The sequence below is a fragment of the Sphaeramia orbicularis genome, chromosome 7 (assembly GCF_902148855.1).
Source record: "Sphaeramia orbicularis chromosome 7, fSphaOr1.1, whole genome shotgun sequence".
Lineage (NCBI taxonomy): Eukaryota > Metazoa > Chordata > Actinopteri > Kurtiformes > Apogonidae > Sphaeramia > Sphaeramia orbicularis.
This window is the reverse complement of record NC_043963.1, coordinates 40,261,796-40,281,228: the sequence shown is the minus strand read 5'-3', so window position 1 is coordinate 40,281,228 and position 19,433 is coordinate 40,261,796. Positions and strand designations below refer to the sequence as shown.

At 40.5% G+C, this 19,433-nt stretch overlaps 1 protein-coding gene across 2 annotated transcripts in view; it reads right to left on the bottom strand.

The window, feature by feature from the left end:
• Window positions 1-19,433, bottom strand: part of lamb2l (laminin, beta 2-like) — a 70,681-nt gene that overhangs the window by 29,334 nt on the left and 21,914 nt on the right. For both annotated transcript variants that reach the window (XM_030139167.1, XM_030139168.1), the window contains exons 4-10: window positions 7,540-7,675; window positions 5,890-5,963; window positions 4,414-4,602; window positions 3,279-3,342; window positions 2,779-2,981; window positions 2,477-2,597; window positions 7-195 (exon numbers count right to left, since the gene is read on the bottom strand). In XM_030139167.1, the coding sequence (XP_029995027.1) occupies window positions 7-195; window positions 2,477-2,597; window positions 2,779-2,981; window positions 3,279-3,342; window positions 4,414-4,602; window positions 5,890-5,963; window positions 7,540-7,675 (976 nt within the window). The remainder of the gene's footprint in view (window positions 1-6; window positions 196-2,476; window positions 2,598-2,778; window positions 2,982-3,278; window positions 3,343-4,413; window positions 4,603-5,889; window positions 5,964-7,539; window positions 7,676-19,433) is intronic.

Sequence of the window (19,433 nt, the reverse complement as noted above, 5' to 3'; positions counted from 1 at the left end):
ACTCACCGATACAGACTCGTGGGTCCCTGATGTCTTTCAAGGGATCTTTGTAGTAAAAAGGTTTACATGTTTCACAGTTGCGTCCCATTGTGTTGTGTTGGCAGTCGTCACACACTCCCCCGCTGACATTTCCCGTCGCCAAATACACCGCCATGTCAAAGTGGCATTGGTTAGAGTGGCTGTTACAGTTACACTCTGAATAAAGAGAAAAAACATCCAGTAAGTGATTTACAATGATTCTGGTCAGAAATACAGAAGAGAAGCCTGGTAACAACTGTTATTGTTTTATGTAAGAGTGTGTGTGTGTGTGCGTGTGTGTGTGTGTGTGTGTGTGTGTGTGTGACAATGACCTTTAAAGTGTAGCTTCATCCTCTGCTATAAGTGTAAATGATTTTGAAAAAATACTGAAAAGTGAATTAGTTTTGTATTTGTTTTCTTTTTTAAAAGGGTGCATAGGCAAATGCACTTTTTGATCCCTGTGTGAAAATGAGTGTAGCTTCACACACTTCCACTCAAGGTCACAACTCTCTTCTATTGTTCAGAATGATTATGTGACTCGTACCTGTCATATCAGTCCCTGGACTCCAGCCTGTTTTGTCAGTTTTGTCTGTCTTGTCCTTTGTTTCCTGTTTTATTACCTCCGCCAAGGAGGTTATGTTTTTGCCAGGGTTTGTTTGTTTATTTGTCTGTTTGTTTGGTTGTCTGTCTGTTAGTGTGCAACATAACTCAAAAAGTTATGGACAGATTTGGATGAAATTTTCAGGGTTTGTTGGAAATGGGATAAGGAAGAAATTATTAAATTTTGGTGGTGATCGGGGGTGGGGGGGCCCACAGGGGGCGCCACTGATCAGCCTTGGCGGAGGTCTGCGCTCTCCGAGTGCTTCTAGTTTTGTTAAGTTTCCCTCGTGTGTCTTGTCTGGTGTCTTTACTTCCCTTCCCTGATTACCTCCACCTGTGTCTGATTACCTGCCCCTGCCCTGATGTGTTGCACCTGTGTCCAATTGTCTCCCCGCCCTCTTGTATATATAAGCCCTGTCTCTTTGTTTGTCCAGTGCCAGTTCGTATTCTCCTTGTGTGATTACTTCCCAGTGCTTTTTGGATCCTGTTCGTCTGCCTGTCTGTTTTTGACCGGGATTGTTTCTCATCAACTCCTGAGCTTCGCCTGACCCCTGTCTGTACCTCAGCCTCTGATTCCTCTCCTGTGTTTGACCCTCAGCCTGGATTTACGGTACATGAGTTTGCCTTTCCCCAATGTCCTGTTGCTGTCTGCTTGTCCTCCCGTGTATGACCTGGTCTGTCCCCTGACTCTCGTTTGCTTCTTCCTAGTCGGGTTCCCCTCGTGTGCTCCAGCCTGGGTCGGGGTTATTTCACTCGGATTTGGAATCTGTGATGAATCTGCGATGAATCTGCGACACAGCTTCACTGAAGACTCACCCATTACCTTTTTGTGTGACCTGTGTTTACTGATTGTGTTTAATAAACACACTTTCATTGTATATCTGTCTGAGGTTCTTGCATTTGGGTTCAGATCTCATACTACCAGTCTTAACAGTACCAAGCCAGGAGTAGGTCTGGTATGTCCAGACAAAGAATCAAAAGACGTTAACGGAGAACCAGATGAATGTAGGAAAGGGTCAGTTAAATTTTTTTCACACTGGTTCACCATCTACGAAAATATCAGCCAAAATATTGTATTTGGAACATTTTTACCATTTTGATTTAATGATTCTCCTCATGATTGTGAAATCTCCTACAAAACTGCAAAGAGGCTGGGTGTGGTGACTAGTGAGTGATTGTGCAGGTGTGAATCGGATACAGTAGTAGTTTGAGGACATCTGTATGACCGCATCACAGAACATAAATTTATGGAGAACTAAATGAGGCTCTGAGAGAGTCTGAGCTTTTGGATTTGTTTTACCCCCTACAGACAGCATGAATATCAACATCCATTTAAGTGCAATTAGAGGTTTTTTTTTTCTTGCTGTCGTATAGTCATTTCTTACAGGGAAATTAAGTCTGTAAATCCTTATAGCTAGCAAAATCCCTAACAAAGACCACCATCTGGAGCCTGTCTTGCTGTGTCACTGTTTTTTTGCAACTGTTATTTCAGCATCAAACTGACAAATAAATTAACTGATCAAAACAATGGGTTTATGGTTCAGAGTAAAATATTAAAAAAAAAAACATCTTGAGATTTATTCATTAAAAAACAAAAGATTTAGCAGAAGAAAGTGGCAAGTTGAACTGTTTTCGCCTATAACGTACATTTTTACATATTTGATTATTTATAGATGTGCATTGTCAACAGCTTAGGTGTGTTTCATCACAATAAATCACAATTCTGTCCACAGCTCAAAAAACATTTTTAGTTTCACTTTGAATAAGCTGACATAACTATGAACCTATAACTTCCTAATGTGAGTTCTTCCCTGTAAGAGCTTTATTTGAGTGCATGGGTTGCTGTTTTTGTTCACACCTCTGCAGGTGTGTGGGTTGTCTGCCTCAGCTGGCCTCCATGGCAGGTCGTTGTGGAAATCTCTGCAGCGCTCACAGTTCAGACCCTCTGTGTTATGTTTGCACACGCAGCGACCATGGATCTGGCAAATCACAGTACAGAGAAATGAGAAAAATGGCTAAGTTGTTGATAATGACATTAATAATAATAATAATAATAATAATAATAATAATACTGGAATACTGGATACTGGAAAAAATGTCTAGATAAGAGAGTAAAGACACATATATAGTACAGTTTCCAGTTGTAGACCAATAGCCTACCATGCCACTCTCCCTGATGTTGACTCCTGGCACTGGAGCACACTCTGACGCATGTCCATAACAGAAACAGCTTCCTCTGACCACCAGCTCATAGATGGCATAGTAATACTTCTGCAGGACGTCGGAGCGCCGGTCAAGCAGGTCATCTCCCAGAGTGTTCAGCTTGGTGAAGTTAATTCGCAAGTTGGTAATACGCAAAAGTTCTGTGAGAAAAAGTAGTGTTTAATAAGCCTCAAACTCACAATGAAGTCCACCTTCTGTAACAGAAGGAAATACTCATAATTCTTGAAAAACAACCACTGACATTTACTTGCATGAACTGAAGTCAATTTTTGTGCAATTACATCAGGAAATAAAAGGTGAACATAAGATGATCAAGTTCTTTTTCATAATCTTCGTTGTTCAAAAGTTTATGGAACTTTTTCTCTCAAATCACTTTAACTACTTGAAATGACTATTATTAAACAGACAATTCAGAGACAACATAACATTTCAGTAACCTTGAATGTCCAAGCTGTAGGGGTCCCTCACATGTATAGCTGGATCCAGAACCTTATAAATGACCTTGAATAGAGAACATCATTTTAAAATAAATCAGATAAATCCAAAAGATGAACAATAAATGAACACGTTCACTACAACAGATCTAAGCTGGAAAATGTGCCTTTTGATGTTGTTCTCTGATCAGTTAATGAATTAACAAAAACAACAGGTAATAGTCACATTCCCTCATTCCCTTTCTTTTACTTTTGTCTTTTCCGCTTGATTAACTCTGATCAGCCTTCAATAGATCCAAGTCTGTGCTGGTTACATTTATATGCATGAGCAGTAGAGTGGTTCATGTCACGTGCACAGCGACAGAGACTGTAACATCACAGACCCACATAATCTCTGATCGGCTTGGAAGCTCTTCATCGTGAGTGAGGAAAAGACAAAGGACACATTGATTAGAGGTGACTTGGCAAGTAAAATGAGCTCATCTGCTACTGCTATGCAGTTTATGTAACAGTCACATCTAGAAGGGCAATCTGAAGCTGCATACCTCCCCCTAGTTTGCCAATCCCTACATAAAAATCAAGTTTCTGTTCCCAAAATGAGATTTTCCTCCTGTTCCACTTTCTTAATAATCGAAACAGTAGATTTAGCATAGTCCTTCTGACACACAAAATTACTGATAACATTATCTCTGCCCTCAAAAATGTGTGATACACTCTAAAGAAATTCATTCATTCATTCATTCATTTATTCATTCATCCATCTTCTGAACCTGCTTTATCCTCACCAGGGTTGCGGGGGGTGCTGGAGCCTATTCCAGCTACCTATGCGCAAAGGCAGGGAACACCCTGGACGAGTTGCCAGTTCATCACAGCACCACAAAGAAATTTCCCCAAAAAATGAGATTTGACTGAGTGGAAGTGACAGAATCCACTGCAACTTTCATTTCAGGAAACAGTAATTTACTCTTAAATATAAAGAATGTATATTTGAATTATGTAATGAGAAAAATCTACACTGTCAGTTAATGTTCTTGGAAATACCAAAATTTGGCCAAGAAAATTGCAGTTGGTGCATCTCCATTAGCCTTTACTCCCAGTCCGACATGTTTACTACTTCCAGTATCTCTTCTTACTTTACCTCTCCATTAGTGGAGGGCTCAATGTCAGAGTAGCGCTCCTCACAGATGACATCATTGATGTGGTGCAGGCCATTGGCAGGGATGTTTGGGAATATCTTTGTGCAGTTGTGGGCAAAGTATCGGTATGGACGCCATGTACGGCCAAAATCGGCTGAACGCTCGATGATCATGGCTGCAGGTCTGAAAGTCTACAAAGAAAAGGAGAAAAAATTCAGTCTTTATTTATAGCTCTACTAGTTAGTTGGTGCTACACTGGTGTGGGATTATTTTAACAATTTTAACAATATAATATGGCAAGCTGTTGAACCTCTACAATGAATAATTACTACACTGGATACTTGATATGCTGCAGATATTCAATACTTGATTGCAAGATACCAAGAATAACATTCTTCCGAGGACAAAAGGCTTCCTTTTTAACATTCATGCATGTTTGCTTTCTAATTCAGATATCCACAACCACACTTCTGAGAACCAGAAATGATGGAGAGGTTCAATAATATAATATACAAATGACTAAAATCAAATTATAAAACAGAACTTTGATATCAAATATACCTGAAGCTTATCTAGATTATAAATATATATTGTGACAGTTATCTAAAATTACAATTATGTTCTTCAAACAGATAGGTGTGTGGTTCTATTGACCCATAAAGACCCAGTGCTACTTTGGTGGCAGTTTCCAAATGAATATTTCTCTATATTTAACCTTTCTGAAGTGATTTATCACCATTTATTCTAATATTATCCTCTGTATTTTGCATTTTTTTCAGTGTAAATCATGCATTGTCCAATATTTAATTCACTGATCATGTAGATATTCAAAAAAGCTCAGATTAAAGTTGAGGGTCATTACATCAAAAACAGAAAACTGAAGGAAAAGTGACTTTTTCAGCAAAGACATTAATAACTGAACATAAAACAAGTATCTCTATGCACTGTTAGTTATCCAACTCCATGCATTTTACTGGTGAATCAATGCTGCAGAAGATGACAGTGTTTCAATGTTCACTACGGAGCCTCTGAACGTCCAAATGGGTCATATCTGATAACCATGAAAAGCTGATAAACTGTGTTTTACACAAATATTTACATGTATTGATAGGATTAGTGGATCAACGGGTATTGACCAGTTTACATCAGTAGATGCTTTTGGTTGCCAGTGGCTGGATCTTTATGGGTTAATTATTCAACTGGCTCCTTACAGACTGTATGATCGCTGGTGGTTGTGATCAGGAGACAGCACCTTCTGAGATTAATGTGGAGGTTTTGTTTCATGTTTGCTTTACTAACAGCAGGATGACGGATTTACGTCTCGTGGAATGCAGCCACAGATTTTCACAACAAACACACCACCAGAAAAGTATGCACCTTGACATGCTAAAGCACATACACTCCTCCAATGCTATTTCAAACAAAGTACCACAGACTCACATTCACACCACATACATGTATTAAAAAAATGTGCATACCTTGAACTTCATGATGAGATGTGTGAAGTGGAATTCAGCTTCCAGATTCAGCCTGATGCTGACATTTTCTTCTCCTATGGGGGAAACAACTGTTATTCACTGCTGTCACTTTACTAAAGGGTCTTTTCATACCTCTTTAGTGCCATGTCATCTTTGCCCTTTTGCTTCTTTTGTCCTCTAACCTTCTACTTTGTATTTTCTAGATTATACATATTTTTCTATACCGAGGTGTCCAACTCATTTCAGTTCAGGAGCCACATTCATCCCAATATGATCTGAAACGGGCCGGACCAGTAAAATAATAACATAATAACATAGAAATAATGACAATTCCAAACTTTTCTTCATGTTTTAGTGTGGGGAAAAAAGTTAAATTCCTTTATGAAAATGTTTACATCCACAAAGTATCCTTTAAAAAATGTGACTAACACAAACAACCATGAAAAACCTGAAATTTCAGAAAATTCTGTGCAATTTTAACAGTCTTATGCTTCAACTTCTCTTTCGCACAAGTACATTACATCTACAAATCCACACAACATTTAGTAACAGGCAGAATATTGGTAAAATTGCACTTACTTCTCTTAAGACATTTCAGGTTGTTCTTATTTGTTCAGGTTATTCACATTTTTTGTGAAAGGACAATTTATAAATGTAAGCATTTTCATATAATTTAACCCTTTTAGACTAAAACAAAGAGAAACATTTGGAGTTATTATTATTTATAGGTTATGATTATAGTACTGGTCATATTGGTCTGCACGTGGACTAAAATGATTTTAATGCCCTTAATTAATAATATATTCAGAGTAATTTTTGCATTTCACAAATTCATCCCACAGGCTGGATTGGACCCTTTGGCAGGCCAGTTCTGCACTGGGGGCCAAATGTTTGACACCCCTGTTCTATACTATATCACTACATCTCTGCAGCTGTACTTAATTTTTCTAGTACAAAGTTAATTCAGTTTACATAAGAGCTGTAGTTCAGGTCTGTGGAGGGAAATCTAACATTATTCATAAGTCTTACAATTAAACTAAAAAGGCACAAAGTGATGGACCTTCAGTTGGATAGATACAGAAAAAGAGATCAAATCAGCATAGAGCTTTATGCTCAAGTAAGTATTGTTTGTTTGGACACTGTGCCACCAGGACTGAAAAAACAGGACTAAATAGTATTGTTTCATAGCATTTAATCTTGATAGGTAGCATTTATGAATGGTCAATGAATTAGCTGGTATGGAAATACAGATAATGGAAAAATACAATAAAAACTCAAACCCTTACTCCATTTTGAAGTGGCCATTGTATGTCTTGTTGTTAGAACACAAACAGAATCACCTCAAGGTCATAAACTGAGTGAAAGACCTATTCTGCTTTAAGATACACCTCACATGACTCAGAGTTTTAGCTCAGAAGATGACGTTTTGATGGTTTTAAAGAGAACTTACGGACATAAAGGACCCATATATTTTGACCCTGAACTCCAAGCCTCATGTTTCAAATGATGTCAGATATCTCATCCTAAGGATGACGAGCCATTAAATCTGTCGGTTGGTTAACTGTCATAAAGAATGTGATACATTCCTCCCATGCATTAATATATAACAGACATTTGCAGAGTAAGTACAAAGCACACATGCACACAGACCGTTGACAGACTGCCACCAGGTGTGGTCCCCATTGCTGTCCATGAGGTAGATTACATTTTCAATCCAGTGGCTGTTTCTGTGGTGGTATGGGTCGTAACGATGCTGTGAGTTACACTTGAAACACTTGTCTGACTCCTGTTGAGGGATGGGTAGCATACATTGAGTTAGGAGAAAGTTGTTGGCTCAGAAGAAACAAAAAAAAAAATTAAACTCTTAAGAGACAGGCCGAGCTTTTTCGATTTCAGCATCAAATAATTAACAGATTGAACCAGCTGTTGATGATCCACAAGGGAAACAAGAGAAAACCAGACCTACAAATACAGACAAACCCCTACATGCAGATTACATCTTCTTCATTGTGTACAGTGTCAGTTAAGACTGCATGAGCCGTTTCCGTTTCACCTGTCAAACTGAAATAATCTGAGTAATGTGAAGCAGCAGCACAAATGGGACTAAAGCCAGGTCTAAAGGTTACAAAGGAAAAATGGTCTGAGTTAGCGAAATGGAATGAATAGAAGGTGAATTATAGAGAAATCAAGAAGGGAAAGAGGTGCAAATGAGGCAAAAATAACAACCCGTCATCTTAAAAAGGTTCAGGATTTACAACAATATATTTATAGCGTACAGTCAACAAGAACTCAAATTCCTGTGCATGCTGGCAGGTTTCTAGATGATGTACACAACTGGGTCAAGAAAGTCTGTGACTGAGAATCATAAAATAGAAACAAGTGGAAAAAGGGGACAAAAGGTAATGGAGATGCTTTTAAAATGAATACAATGGCAAACTCAAAGAAAAATTAACAGAAAATGCATTCACTGAAAATATTAGATCAGAGGTTCCTAAATATTCTGAGGCCAAGACCCAAAAGAGAAATTTGACATGTCCCCAGGAACTTAAAAAAATAAAACTAGCATTTTCATGGACTCTTCCATGGTCAGAGACAGAATTTGCAGAAGAGATATCTAACATTAAAATTAACATTACCTGGCAACACACCAGTATAAAACTAACAGATGCATGAAATAAACACCTGCTAATATATATAAGCAGAGTACAGACTTATTTTTCTGCTGTCAAAAGACTGCCTCTTGAAAGGCTTTTCCTTAACACAAGAAATTCTTTGTCACCTTTCATGACTGAGCACCTCCCTGCATGAAGTGCAATGAAGTCTCTTCTCTACATTTGCACAAACTTTGGTTGGAAAACAGCATTACGATGTCTTCCTTGTAGTTTTATTTCAACATTATGTAACTGAAACTGATAAAATCAGAGATAGTTCTTAAATTTGGTACAGGCTCACCAGAGAGCTGTGCACACAGCATCTTAACAAATACGACCACTTTTAACTTGTACTCTACAAATATCTGTATTTTCTATTATTTTGTATCTTCTATTATTCTAATTTTAAAGCATCAAAGAAATTAACTGTTATTTTTTACTTCACACCACTTTAAGCCTTCCTAACAATAGTTTACAAGTAACTTCAACCTAAATGGATGGAGGAATAATGTACGGGCCAAAGGAAAGATCAAAGGCCAAAAAAAAGATTACACCCGGTAATTGCAGAGGGTATTGTACAGCGTGTATGTCTTTAATGAGCAGACACGTGCCCACACATAGCTGTCCACAATCACAAGCCTTTCATCCTTCTACAGTATTTCACATCTTTAATTCAATACAGAAATGTCCATCAAAACAAGGTACAACTTTTAATGTAATTCAGACACGTCTACAATGTGTTTGAGTAAAGTCTGTATAAAATACTGTTAAATGTCACGGAATGGATCTGGGATTTTACAGAAAATATTAGCACTAATGTTTTGTGTGGCATTACAGCTGGCCATACATCACAGCAACTCTGAACTCTAAATGTGATTGTATGCATTTATGTACACCAAACAGCAGTAACTTCATAGGCAGCTGATAGGTCAGGACTGACATTAATCTTGTGTTCTTATGTGTTCTGCAGTTATATTCTGGGATTGCAGGATTATGGGGTGATGTGTTTGTAGTCACTCAGTCTGATGTCTACCAGTACTTTTTATATTAAAGCACCTGAAAACCTGAGGTTACATGGATAACTCATCCATACAGCAACTGACTGACAATTTTGTGCCTCACATCATTAAACACTAATTCAACATACCATACCATGTCACACCATACCATATCAGCTTTCAGCAGACAGTAATCACATTAGCCAAAATGCACATAGCAATTTGTGCTGCTCTTTTATGAATTACTGTAAATTCCGGACTATAGACCGCACCTGAATATAAGCCGCAGACCCTAATTTTAGAAAGAAAATCAATTTTGTACACGTATAAACACACCGGTTTATAAGCTGCGGGTGTCCACCAGTGGCGATTTCTCATAGACTGCAAGAGAATCCCAGCTTCCCCTTTCATTACGAAAATTAAATGGTTAAATATGTTTGGTTGTGTTGACATTTCATTGACTACACGTGTGTTAAAACACGTTCATCTCACAGACGAGTTCGTTCAGAATCAGCTTTATCACAAATCATCAGACTCGATGTTGTTCACTTCTCATACATTCCCGTTGCGCTGTTTCCTCATACGATCTATGTGTCAGGATCTGTGCCTGTGACCCTCAGCTCCTCCTTGTCATAATCATTATTATCATTAGACTCACCTGCTGGCGCTGCGTGGCTGCAGCCAATTTCCACTGGCCTATTTAAGGATTAGGTTTGCAGCCATGCAGCGCTGGTCCATTTCTCCTTATCCTCTCCATAACCCGGACAATTTTCCATATTCATCCACGGACTCTGACCCCAGGTTTTGTATGTTTTTTTGGACTCTGTTTTTGCTTTAGTTTTTTGTGTTAGGTTTTTCGTTGTCTGGTTTTCTTTTTTTTATATTTTGCTAAATAAACTTGTTATTTTTTTCCCTTCAGTACCAAGCATTTGAGTCCTTTCTTTTCCCCCGTTGTGACAGAATGGACCAGCCAAACTTGGACTCAGCCGGTACTGAAGGGACCCGTTTTTTCGTATCTCCGTGTTTTAGTTGTTTTTCCCTGGTTTCGTTCGTCTTTCCTTAGTTCTCTCTGTACCATCGCTCCGCGCTTCCTTGACCCATATCCGGCTTTTCTGAGACTTACTTTTGTCCTCACCCTTGTCCTCAGCTCTGGCGGCTCGGTCTCCTCCGTGCCGGTTGGTTCGGGAGGTCCCGGATCCGTCGGGTGCATACCCCGGTTTGTTCTCCCGGTGTATCTGTCCTCTGTTTGTTTCCTGCCTTGTATTACCGGCGTTCCCATGTCATGTGGGGTCCCGGACCATGTTGAGTCCGGGCTCTCCTCCCGTGTTGTTTCTTCCGGTGCGTTTCTGTCTCTCGTCTGTTTTCTGCCTCGTATTTCCAGTGTCCTGTTCCATGTGGGGACCTGGGCCTTCGTGGGGTCCGGGTTCTTCTCTTGTGTCTTTTCCTTCGTGTGTCTAATGGTTTGAGTGAGTTTATTAGCTCTGATCTGCCTGTTCATGTTAGTTTGTCTGTTCTGCTTGTTTTATTCGTTCCTCCCTGTCTCTCTCTGTCCGTGTGTGCGTTTCTGTGTGCGTTTCTCTGAGCATATTTCTGTGTGTATTTGTCTTTCTGTGTATTTTTCAGTCTGTTTCTTAGTCTATGTGTGAATTTCCTAGTTTCTGTGTGTGTGTATTTCTCAGTGGGTGCGAATTTTTTTTTGTCAATGTGTGTTACTGCAGTCCATGTGCGTTATATGTTCCCCGTGTTTTTGTTTTTTTTTTCAGTCTGTCTTTAGTCTCTTTATTTTCTGTCTGCAGTTTCATCAGTTCAGTTCTGTAGATTGTCCCTCTGCCGGTCCGTGTTTTTGTGTCTGTCTGTCCGTGTCTCTCTGCTTGGCCCAGTTCCCTTTTCCTCAGTACTACCTGGAGGCTTGTGCGCCGTCTGGTAGTTTCCCCTCCTTGAAGTCCGGTTCCGGCCGCGCAGCGTTTTTTGAAGTCTGATTCAGTTTGTCCGTGCAGCGTTCCTGCAATCTGTTTCTGTCTGTTCGCGCAGCGTTTTTTAAAGCCTGTTCCTGAAGTCCGGTTCCGTCCGGCAGCGTTCCTGAAGTCCGGTTCCGTCCGTCCACGCAGCGTTCCTGTTTCCCCGTCTCGGTCTCCCTCTACGTTCCCGTCAGTCCAGTCTCAGAGTCCGTTCCCCTGTCAGTCCAGTCTCAGACAGCCAGAGTCATGGGTCCAGCCATAGTCCAATTCCAGTCGATGTCTGTAGTCCAGTCAGTGTTCGGTCTGTCTTGTCTCAGAGTCACTAGTCCAGCCATATTCAGTTCCAGTCAATGTCCTAAGCCCAGCTGGAGTCCTGTCTGCCACAGCCCTGGAGGTCCACGAACCAGGGGATTTTTCTGTCCTGTTTTGGAGGGGTTCTCACCTCCTGGTCGGAGGTTTCTCCATGATCTGGTCCGGAGGGGCTACATCATCCTGGTCTGGAGGTTTTCCACGTCCTGGTCCAGAGGTCTGTCCTGAGGTGCTTCGGCAGTCTTCCCAGAGGCTCTTCGTGCCGCTTCACCGGGAGGTACTTCAGCCTGTTCGCCCTGAGGTTCTGCAGCCAGTCTGCCCGGAGGCTCTTCACGCCGTTTCACCGGGAGGTGCTTCAGCCTCTTCGCCTGGAGGCTTTTCACGCCGTTTCACCGGGGGGTGCGTCAGCTTGTTCGGCCTGAGGTTCTTCAGCCAGTCTGCCCGGAGGCTCTTCACGCCGTCCCACCGGGAGGTGCTTCAGCCGGTCTCCCCTGTGGTTCTTCATGCCCCTTTACGCTAGGATCCCCTCTACAATCCAGGATGCCCCGGTCTCCGTGGGGGGCTCTTTCGCATCTCTGGGGACGTCAGGATGCCGTCCCTTGAGGGGGGGGTCCTGTCAGGATCTGTGCCTGTGACCCTCAGCTCCTCCTTGTCATAATCATTATTATCATTAGACTCACCTGCTGGCGCTGTGTGGCTGCAGCCAATTTCCACTGGCCTATTTAAGGATTAGGTTTGCAGCCATGCAGCGCTGGTCCATTTCTCCTTATCCTCTCCATAACCCGGACAATTTTCCATATTCATCCACGGACTCTGACCCCAGGTTTTGTATGTTTTTTTGGACTCTGTTTTTGCTTTAGTTTTTTGTGTTAGGTTTTTCGTTGTCTGGTTTTCTTTTTTTTTATATTTTGTTAAATAAACTTGTTATTTTTTTCCCTTCAGTACCGAGCATTTGAGTCCTTTCTTTTCCCCCTGTTGTGACACTATGGTCAATGCATTTCCCCGTTGAAGCCTGGCTTCTATGGGAGTCTATGGGACCAAGTGGAACCTTTTTTTTTTCATTGCGTCAAAACTGGACGGTAATTGGATAAAGGTTTTCTTTGAGTTCAAATGAAATTATTCTCTGTATGTAAATGGGTATGATATGTGTGAGCTTGCTGTCATATCTATAGGTTGATTCGTTGTTATTATGATGATTAAAAAACAAAAGACAAAAAACAAGGCAATAAAAGGATAGTAATAAAAGCACATTTTCTCTTTCTTTTTTTTTTTGTCGGTGGACTTATCGGGGTTTCCTTTGGGTTCGTGCCGATATGGGATTGACTAGCTTTTGCGCCGGCTGTAGATTCACGGACTTAAAATGACTTGAAAGACACTTGAAAGTGAACAAATTTTTGTTTTTTGTTAGAGTAGGACTTTTAATTTATTTTTAAAATATAAAGATTAAAAACAAGTAATTACATCCGTTGTAATATAATTTTCATTTAACATTACGCACGACGTGCAGTAGGGACGAGATGCCGTGGTACCGAGCTGAGCTGTGGTACAGAGCCATGGTCCCACGGCGCCATGGCACCTGGCACTGAGCTGTGGCACCGCAGTACTACGGCTCAGTGCCAGGTGCCGTGGCACCACAGTACCAGGGCTTGGTGCCGGGTGCCATGGCACCGCGGTGCCACAGCTGGGTGCCACCGGTGCCGCTGCACCACCGGCACCTCGAGCCAAGGCACCACCGCGGTGCCACGGCACCTAGCGTTGGCCTCGAGGTGTGCCGCGGCACCACCGGCACCGAGCCGTGGTACCGGTAAAATTGTCGTATAAGCCGCAGTGTTTAAAGCGTGGGAAAAAAGTAGCAGTTTATAGTCCGGAATTTACAGTAAATGCTTTTCACAGTGAGGCTTATTTGCACAAAAAATGGTAAATTCTGTGCCAAATGTATGAATATTCCTTCATTTAGATTCACACAAATGGTACATCTCTTTGGCAAAACGCTTTACAAAGAATTATACCCTTTACTGTTGCTTTATGAATTACATACTATATTTTTGTCTCATTATTGTCCGATTAATTGATGGTACGTACACATATTTTAATACAAAATATATATAACAAAAAAAATGTGTGTGTCCTACATTTTACTCAATAAAAATGGATCCTAACTCCCAACCCCAACTTTGCAAAAAGGCAGGGTACCACTGAAGAGGCAGAAGTCAGATGAGGAGATGGCAGAGGGCATGGGAACATAGAGGAATGTGGGGGACCAAGGTCAAGAGCAAAAAAGTGAAAGAAAGGGTACACTGGAGAGCTTGAAAAGGTTGGCTAAAAAGAACAAAGGAGCAGGTGAGATAACTGACCATTCGATGAGAGGTCTGAAACAGCAAAGCAAAACACTAGGGAGATACTGAGAGGGTAAAAAGGGGTGCATTGGAGAGGGGGGCCCATGTGGAGGGGATCGGAGAAGGGGAAACAGGGTAGGTTGGCACTGAAAAACTGCAGATTCCAGCGCAGAGTCTCTTAATTAGGTTGTTGTCAGGGGTGATTAAGCTGCTAACAACAACACGGCTGTTAAAAAGACTGGGCTGAGAACTGAAAGGAAATGTCTGAAGTGTGCTGGAGATGGTGGAAATGGTGTGTGTGGTTCGGAGGGTGCACCACGCCCACTTGTACATGTCAGTGAGTGAGCGAGTGTGTTTTTACATGCATGCTTGCCTTCTTCACCTACCCTCCCTAATCCCAGCATAAATCTGCCCGCACCCCTCATCTAAAAAACTTAAATTCATTCCTTCCTGCACAGTAGCCCTTCCATCTTAATTTGCCTGGTGCCATCATTAGAGCCTTTCTGTGAGACCGGAGGCAACATGGCACACAGTATGTTCTGCAGTTTTATGGGGGTTAAGGTCCAAGAGGAGGAATTCAACTATTTCTCAATGAGTGTAAAAAATGGGGGAGAAAATATTGCTTTTCACAAAGCTTTGGAACTTCTGTTAGTAAGGTTAAAGTCCATCTCTCTGGTGATAATAATGCGGTGTTTATGATGCAATGCTTCACTTGGTGCACAGCTTCAAATGGTGGCTTCAAGACCCTCCCTCCTCTGAACTCATTTTTCTCACCCATTAGTCAAGGCTGGTAAACTCCACTGTGAGGCTTTCTGCTTCATCAATGCAATCATAATATACTGTTGATTCAAAAACACTTCTGTTACACTACTATGATGGATTTACAAAGATGTACAGTCTATGTCCAATGTTCAGTTTGCTGTTCACCTCAGATATTTCCTATTCTAGGTATGTGGGAAAACCTGCAACATGCACATACTGACACCAAACTGACACTAATTAACCCGAGGGTAGCTGGAGCTTCAACTGATGTCAAATGACCACAAGCTGAATGTGAATGCATAGTATCTGTAAGTAATTTTCTATTTGTCTTTTGCAATATGTTTATCATTAGTGTTTGTATTAAAATGTGATTTATTGATCAGCATTATTTCCCAGCCTTTAATTCCTTTCTTCTGTTCCTGTCCAATCATCGTCTTTGTTCTCCTTACTACTGCTTATTTTCTCAAGCATCCCAAACTTTTCTCTTGTCTAAAGCTAAAGTCTTTATTGTACTCCAGAGGGAGCCCCTTGGAGGTCTTCGGATTACTTGGCTGAGCAGTTCTCCTCTACATGTAGTCTTTCACCACAGAAACAAGGGAAAAAAAACCTAGGCACACAAGTATTTGCAATATGATCTCACAAAAAAACACTAAAAAAAATGTCAAACACAAATGACTGATGAATGTGCAGACTTTTAAAGAATGAGAAACTAGTGTTTGTTGTGGGCCTCCACAGTTTCCTCACACAATGGGTGTATCTTGGATTTATGGTGTGACAGGCTGTCATCATATCCTGCCTCTTACAAGAGTAAAGGGGCCTCAAACCAATCAGAAGATGTCAATCACCTTCAGTTGGAAGTCCCAAAGTTTCCCTGAGGCATGGAAGTGCAGGTACATACATGCATGTGCATGAAAATGCATGTACTGTAACGGATGCAGGAAAGGTGGATGTCAACATGATGGGGAACATGGCAGGAAGTATGTCAAGGAGGGACCAACAGAGGGACGGTGAGAAATCTATCCTAAAACTGACTCCTGAACTGAATTCTACAGCAGAATTATTAATATTTCAAAATTGTAATGTCTAAGGACAGGAATCACACCAACTCACATTATCATACAATATGTCCTCCATGATAATGATGCAACACTGTATAGGGCAGGAATATTCAAATCCGGTCCTTCAGGGCTGGTATCCTGCAAGTTTTAGATATTTCCTCTTCCAGCACACCTGGTTCAATTAATGATCAGCTCATCATCAAGCTGTGCAGAAGACTGATAATGATGTAATGGCTTCCAGGTGTGCTGGAAGAGGGAAATACCTAAAACATGCAGGATACCGGCCCTCAAGGACTGGATTTGAATACCCCTGGATAGGGCTTCTGCAATATTTGACACTTCATAAGGTCATTTGCCACTTGTGAATGAAAAAGTATTTATATAAGGAGGTGCAGAACTGTCTGCATCATGGCGTCAATTTCACAGAATTTGACAGTTGAGCTGAAACTGTGAACGAAAAAATGCACAAAGTAGTATGTTACGATTAATACTAGGCCTTCACAGTATGAGTGACTTTGCAATTTGAAAATTCACAAAGTTTGATAACAGTAAATGCATGTCCATATATATATATATATATATATATATATATATATATTAGAGGTCGACTGATTATCGGCCGGGCCGATTATCGGCACCGATATTTGGAAATTTGATGTATATCGGTATCGGCCTTTTTTTAATCCGACGGGCCGATATTAAGAAATCAATTTAAAACTGGGTTATTTCAGCTCAGATGCAGCCGCACCTCTCCCTCTCTCTCTCTCTCTCTCTCCTGCCTATTGTCTCCTGCATTATCCATCCACTCTGCACCCTCTGATTGGTTGACGCGGAAGCTGTCCTCACACACACAGACCGGGACTGACTTGGGATGAGACTGTGTTCTACATACATTTTCTCCATTACTAATACATAGTGTGCAGAGCGTTTAGAGCCAAATTGATGAACTAATGTTCTGGTAAAAGCTCATCAGACTGCACCTTAGCGTGCTTCCCTAAAACAAGTGAAGTGAGTTTTTTACGTGCTCTCTCTTAATCACACACACATGCTTTTCTATCACGGACTGTTTCCATCTCCATATCATCAGCAGTCTTCTTTTAACTAATTCTCAGACATGTCAGGAGGTAATATGTGTTAGCAGAGCTGACGCTAACGTTTACTCTGCTCTGACGTTCTTCTGAAACATTAGTAGTAGTTGTGAGATGTAGAGCACAGGGATGTTTATTACAGTTTCGGAAGAGTTGTCTGCGTTTACCTTTGACACATGTGTTTTCTCTCCGGAGCTTCTCACATGAGAAAACTTCGCCTCTCCACGGTGTGTACCCCTTCCGTGTTGAAATCCGACGCAGAAAGGGTACCCCCTGCGTCAAATAGTGCCGCTATGGGGCTCTGACCATATGCGTCGATTTCTGACTATTTGGGATGAGACTGTGTTGGTATGTAATGTAATAGTGTGTGTTTGCGTTAAAGTCACATGAAGAACTCTACAACTCACAACTACTAATGTTGCTGTGAGTTTTCTAGTCCTATGATCTGAAAATTAAAGTGAAGATGACAGAGAGTAAAATTCAGAAGTGATTTATCTGGACATGGTGGAACATTTTAAATCCTGTGTGTGCTCATTAAAGCCCTAAAGGCTGTTTGTGTTTTTTCAAGAGTTTAACTGCACTCATAGCAACTATTATACTTTTTTTATGTAGCTGTAGTCATATTAATCATTAATAATGTAGCAACATAGTTTAGAATGACAGGGTCCCTGCTATCGCACGGTAAAATATAAAATTTAATGATGAAATCAACTTAAGGTGTCCCAAATGCTGTAATAAATTAAGCATGATGAGTTGAGCATATGTCAGCATGTGGCCCAAGAGTTTACAACAGTCTCCCTGTATTTTTGTTGTGTTTGAACTTAAAACAAAGATAAGTCATTATAGTTATATTTAAATTTTACTTTATTTACTGTGGAAAAATTTCAGGGAGCTATTTATCTAAGCTTTTATTCAACTTTATAAGAGATGCTTCTGAGTCTAGGAAATCCATGCACTTCTGGAGCTATTATTTTCTATTTGTTTGATTAAATAAACATGCTTTAGGCATTTAAACAAAGTTCAGTGTTTGCATTATTCAAAATTTTTCACACCAATTTTTACACTTTTACTGCAAATGAATATCGGCTCCAAATATCGGTTATCGGTCTCCTCTAACTACCAATAATCGGTATTGTATCGGCCCTGAAAAACCCATATCGGTTGATCTCTAATATATATATATATATATATATATATATATATATATATATATATATATATATATATATGGAATGCACATTTTGATGATTCACACTGTAAAATGTTTATGCAAACAGCAAAAACGTAAAAATTATTTGCCGAGTATTACCAAAAAGTTTTTCTACTGTTTTTTACAGCCATGTTTAATGTCCCGTACAGTGTCACCTGCTGGTAATACAACACAGCCTAGTCTACTTGCTCCAAACGAGTTAAAGGAAATACACACACATACTCTTGAACAAAATCTTAAGACCAGGGAAAAATGACAAGAATCTACCATTTTGCAATGGTAGATCATTACCAGGTTGTAAGTTGGGCTTCAAAATGCATACAGAAGAAACTGGAGCAAGAATCTAAAAATAGAGAGTACGCAATTCATTGAAAACTGGATTCACACTCAGACAAGCTGTTCATCAGCTGATCAAAAGTTTAAGATCATAGCCTAAAAAAGCCAAAAAACAGAACCAAAAAAAAAAAAGACTCAGTACTTAGTAGCTCTTTCATTCTTGTTGATCACTTAAATATTCTTTTAGGTATACTTGATCCAAGTGTTTCCAGGTGGCTGCTGGGAATGTCTTTCCATGTCATGAAGTTGGCTTCACAAAGGGCATCCACAGTCTGGAACTGACACCTGATTTTGTAAATTTCCCTTGTCAACCATCTGCAAACGTTCTCAATGGGATTTTGATCAGGGGAACATGCAGGATCATCTAAAACAGTAACATTTTTCTCCTTGAAGAAGTCTTCATCAGGTGGGCTTAGTAAATTGCAGCGTTGTCCGATTAGAAAAACCCATCATTACCAACAGATGAGGGCCCTCAGTCCAGAGGGATGCCCACTATAACATCTCCACATAGCCAGTCACTATCTGATGCCCCTGCGTGACATGAAGCTCCAATGTACCATATAAGGAAAATACACTCCAGATCATGATGAAGCCTCCTCCACTACACCTCTACTGGGATCTCCTTGTTATGCCAGTATTGCTGGAAGCCATCAGCATTATCCAGGTTAAATTTTTTCACATCACAGAATAAAACTGTCTTCTACCATTCAATGCCCCATGTTAGGTGCTCCCTTGCAAAGTCCAAAGAGGTAAGTGTGTCATGGGAGGAGACTTGACCTTGGAGGTATTTTTTATTCTCAAAGCCCTTCTCTTATGGACACTGTCTTATAGTTATTTG